Here is a 2,663-nt window from a genome sequence, read left to right on the forward strand (position 1 = left end):
CATAGCCTCCTCTATTGAGCTCTCATTAGGGATCGCTCCCACCTAATACTCCCGAGGCTTGGGAGCATGAATTCCTCCGCTACCAAGAATTTCCTGAGTACCAGCGAATCCACAAGGTGATGTCATATCGCAGCCTCTTCGACAGTAGGACCTGCGATTCTTCAGAACACAATGACAGTTGATGAGTTCAAAGAGATATACCTTATCGAGTGGTTTCATAGAATGCTCGGAAGAGGTACGCTAACAGCTTGATCAAGGTCCAACAGACCGCTGCAGGTATCGGGATATTCGTCGGAGTGCCCTTTATTTTCCTATCACTGAGCAGAGTCATTAAGTGGCCCTTGGGGACCCGCTTAAGTCTCCTCCTGGGTGCCGGTGCCACACAAGTATATACCTTCCTACGATAGCGAGTGTCACTGTTCGTATCAGGGTATAGTCGGGTGGTGGATGGTTCGCTCTGGTCTCGAGGAGAACCCTGATCCCTATGCGAGGCCTCGAGTTTCCAGCTATCGCATGTGCTCCCACTGGCTAATGGCACTGCTTCTCTATGGAGGTCCGTGGCTCGCAGCGCCATCGTTACCCTCACAGCAGAGTTAACCTCTCAGGTACCGTATGGTGCGGTTTGTCAGTACTCAGACCCACTCCAGCATCAACTAAGCTGGCGTCGCTGACTGCTCTGAAGTCCCTCAGGCGCTGGGCTCTCGTACCCACTCTAGCAGCCTTGATTACCCTCGCCAGCGGGCCCTTCGTTGCCGGTGAGTCGACTGGGATACCGCGATTGCTTTTATTCCATCGGTAATTTATACTGCACAGGTTTGGACGCTGGACGAGCTTTCAACACGTGGCCCAAGATGATCGATGACTGGGTACCCGATGAAGCATGGAGGTTCTGGGGTGAGATCCTAGACCGATTCAAGTCTGAGAAGTCCGGGCTTGTAGGTGATCTGATGTCTACTGGACACCCTCAGTGGCTAGCCGCCACGGAGAATACAGCAGTTGTCCAATTCAATCATCGTTGTTTGGCATACTCGACCGTTATCTCGTCTGTTCTCCTCGGTATCTACGCCAGGAGGATGAAGGATGTGAGATATTTTTATTCAGCTCCATCTCGTCATAAATCATATTCAGTCCATCCCTAAGAGTGCCTATAGAGCGGCTCTTTCAACGAGTCATCTCTCGATCGTGCAGATGCTACTCGGCATCTCAACTTTACTAATGTATGTCCCTACAGAACTAGGTGAGCACGCAGTGTTCCTTTCTATGGTGAGTGTGTTGCTGCTAACACTCAGGAGTGCTACATCAAGGAGGTGGTTTGGCAGTATTCACTGCTCTGATCATGCTCCGACATGCTTGTCGTCTCCCATTGCCGGTGACAGCCGCATAGGTGTCACCGGTTGAGAAGTACCCGGGTGTTTCTGGAGTGATTATTCATAATAATGCTGTCCTATTCTGTTCAACATTCTGAACATGTGAGGTAACTTTTTCTACTGTGTCTTGTCGAGTTCCTTACTGTATTCTCACATAATTCACAACTCTAAAATGACCAACATCATGAAGGACTAGCCGTGGGGTAATTAACAACTCAACAGAGGTGAGATATCCTATATCGACAATCAGACGCCCTGTAGCAAACGACAGGCCAGCGACACATATACCAAAGTAACCTCGAGCCTTCGTGCTCCCAACTGGAATATCATCGATGCGGGTCGATGTTAGTCCTGGATACTCCTGACGAGTCTTACAAAAGTCTGGTGCTCTATTTTATCACATGGCATTGACAGAATCAATACACATGCACCAAGGCATAGAAACGCTGCAAACCTCCTAGTGTACAACGACTTAACAAAGCGATCACTTGCACTTCTTAGACTCCTTAGCCTCATTTCCCATCTTCATCTTGGGGGCGGCACCCTTCCGATGATCATCATTCACGGCTGATACATGCCAATCGTAGTTGGCAATGAACGTGCATGCTATCGCTATATGAGCAGCAAAGAAGAGCGTCGAGGCTCCGAAAAGCTCAATGAACCTGCGCACAGCAGCGCAATCTGATGGAGGCACTCAGGAGTAAGCGGTCCGACTTACGTATTCCTTCCCTCGAACTCGAGTTCATACGCAAAGAACAACCAGAGACCTTCAGTTGACAGCCACAATACTGAGAAATATCCAATTGAACAGCAGAGGTGCGGTAAAGACGATCACAACGAGAGGTGATTAACGTCATGACATCATGCAGACCCGGCCCACCTCCAAGTGCCAGTAGCCAAGTTTTGCTCACAGTGGGCTTGAGTTGGCCCAACGCCAATGGTAGCAGAGCGAGATACCATACAAAGTACTGTGCCGTGCACACCTTGTTGAAAGCCACAAAGAGTAGAGTCTGGAGAATGATGCATAGGCGTTAGGGATGGGCAAGGCGTTACCTGGAGGAAGCTGCCCATGTTGAGGCTGGTTCTACTAAATCCGCATCCAACAGCGAGGACTGCCACCCACTGTGGGATGAACGTAACCACCGATAGAGCTATCGAGGGGGTCTCTGCTGACAGGTACCTACAACACTCAATGGGACACACATGGAATCGCATAGGAAAACTTACATCAAATAGAAGAAGATCGAAAAGTTATGGCGATGATCTATTCGGACGAAATGGTAGAGGTACGTCTGG

At 49.5% G+C, this 2,663-nt stretch overlaps 3 protein-coding genes across 3 annotated transcripts in view; 1 reads left to right on the forward strand and 2 right to left on the reverse strand.

The window, feature by feature from the left end:
* Pmar_PMAR007618 (alpha-tubulin, putative) overlaps window positions 1–219 on the reverse strand; it is a gene marked incomplete at both ends in the record, with an annotated part of 837 nt that extends 618 nt beyond the window's left edge. Inside the window, 2 exons of the mRNA XM_002769161.1 lie at window positions 1–42; window positions 202–219. Coding sequence (XP_002769207.1) covers window positions 1–42; window positions 202–219 — 60 coding nt within the window. The remainder of the gene's footprint in view (window positions 43–201) is intronic.
* Window positions 220–447: 228 nt separating this feature from the next.
* On the forward strand, window positions 448–1,384 carry Pmar_PMAR007619 (cytochrome C oxidase assembly protein cox15, putative; the record flags this gene model as incomplete). The annotated part of the gene is made up of 6 exons (XM_002769162.1): window positions 448–553; window positions 606–755; window positions 814–935; window positions 969–1,082; window positions 1,129–1,237; window positions 1,290–1,384. 6 exons carry the CDS (start codon window positions 448–450, stop codon window positions 1,382–1,384), a joined length of 696 nt encoding a protein of 231 aa, XP_002769208.1.
* Window positions 1,385–1,851: 467 nt separating this feature from the next.
* Window positions 1,852–2,438, reverse strand: Pmar_PMAR007620 (hypothetical protein; the record flags this gene model as incomplete). The annotated part of the gene is made up of 4 exons (XM_002769163.1): window positions 1,852–2,029; window positions 2,086–2,155; window positions 2,248–2,377; window positions 2,421–2,438. 4 exons carry the CDS (start codon window positions 2,436–2,438, stop codon window positions 1,852–1,854), a joined length of 396 nt encoding a protein of 131 aa, XP_002769209.1.
* Between the last annotated feature and the right edge of the window lie 225 nt (window positions 2,439–2,663).

This window comes from Perkinsus marinus, assembly GCF_000006405.1.
Source record: "Perkinsus marinus ATCC 50983 genomic scaffold scf_1104296966226, whole genome shotgun sequence".
In the NCBI taxonomy this organism is placed as follows: domain Eukaryota; phylum Perkinsozoa; order Perkinsida; family Perkinsidae; genus Perkinsus; species Perkinsus marinus.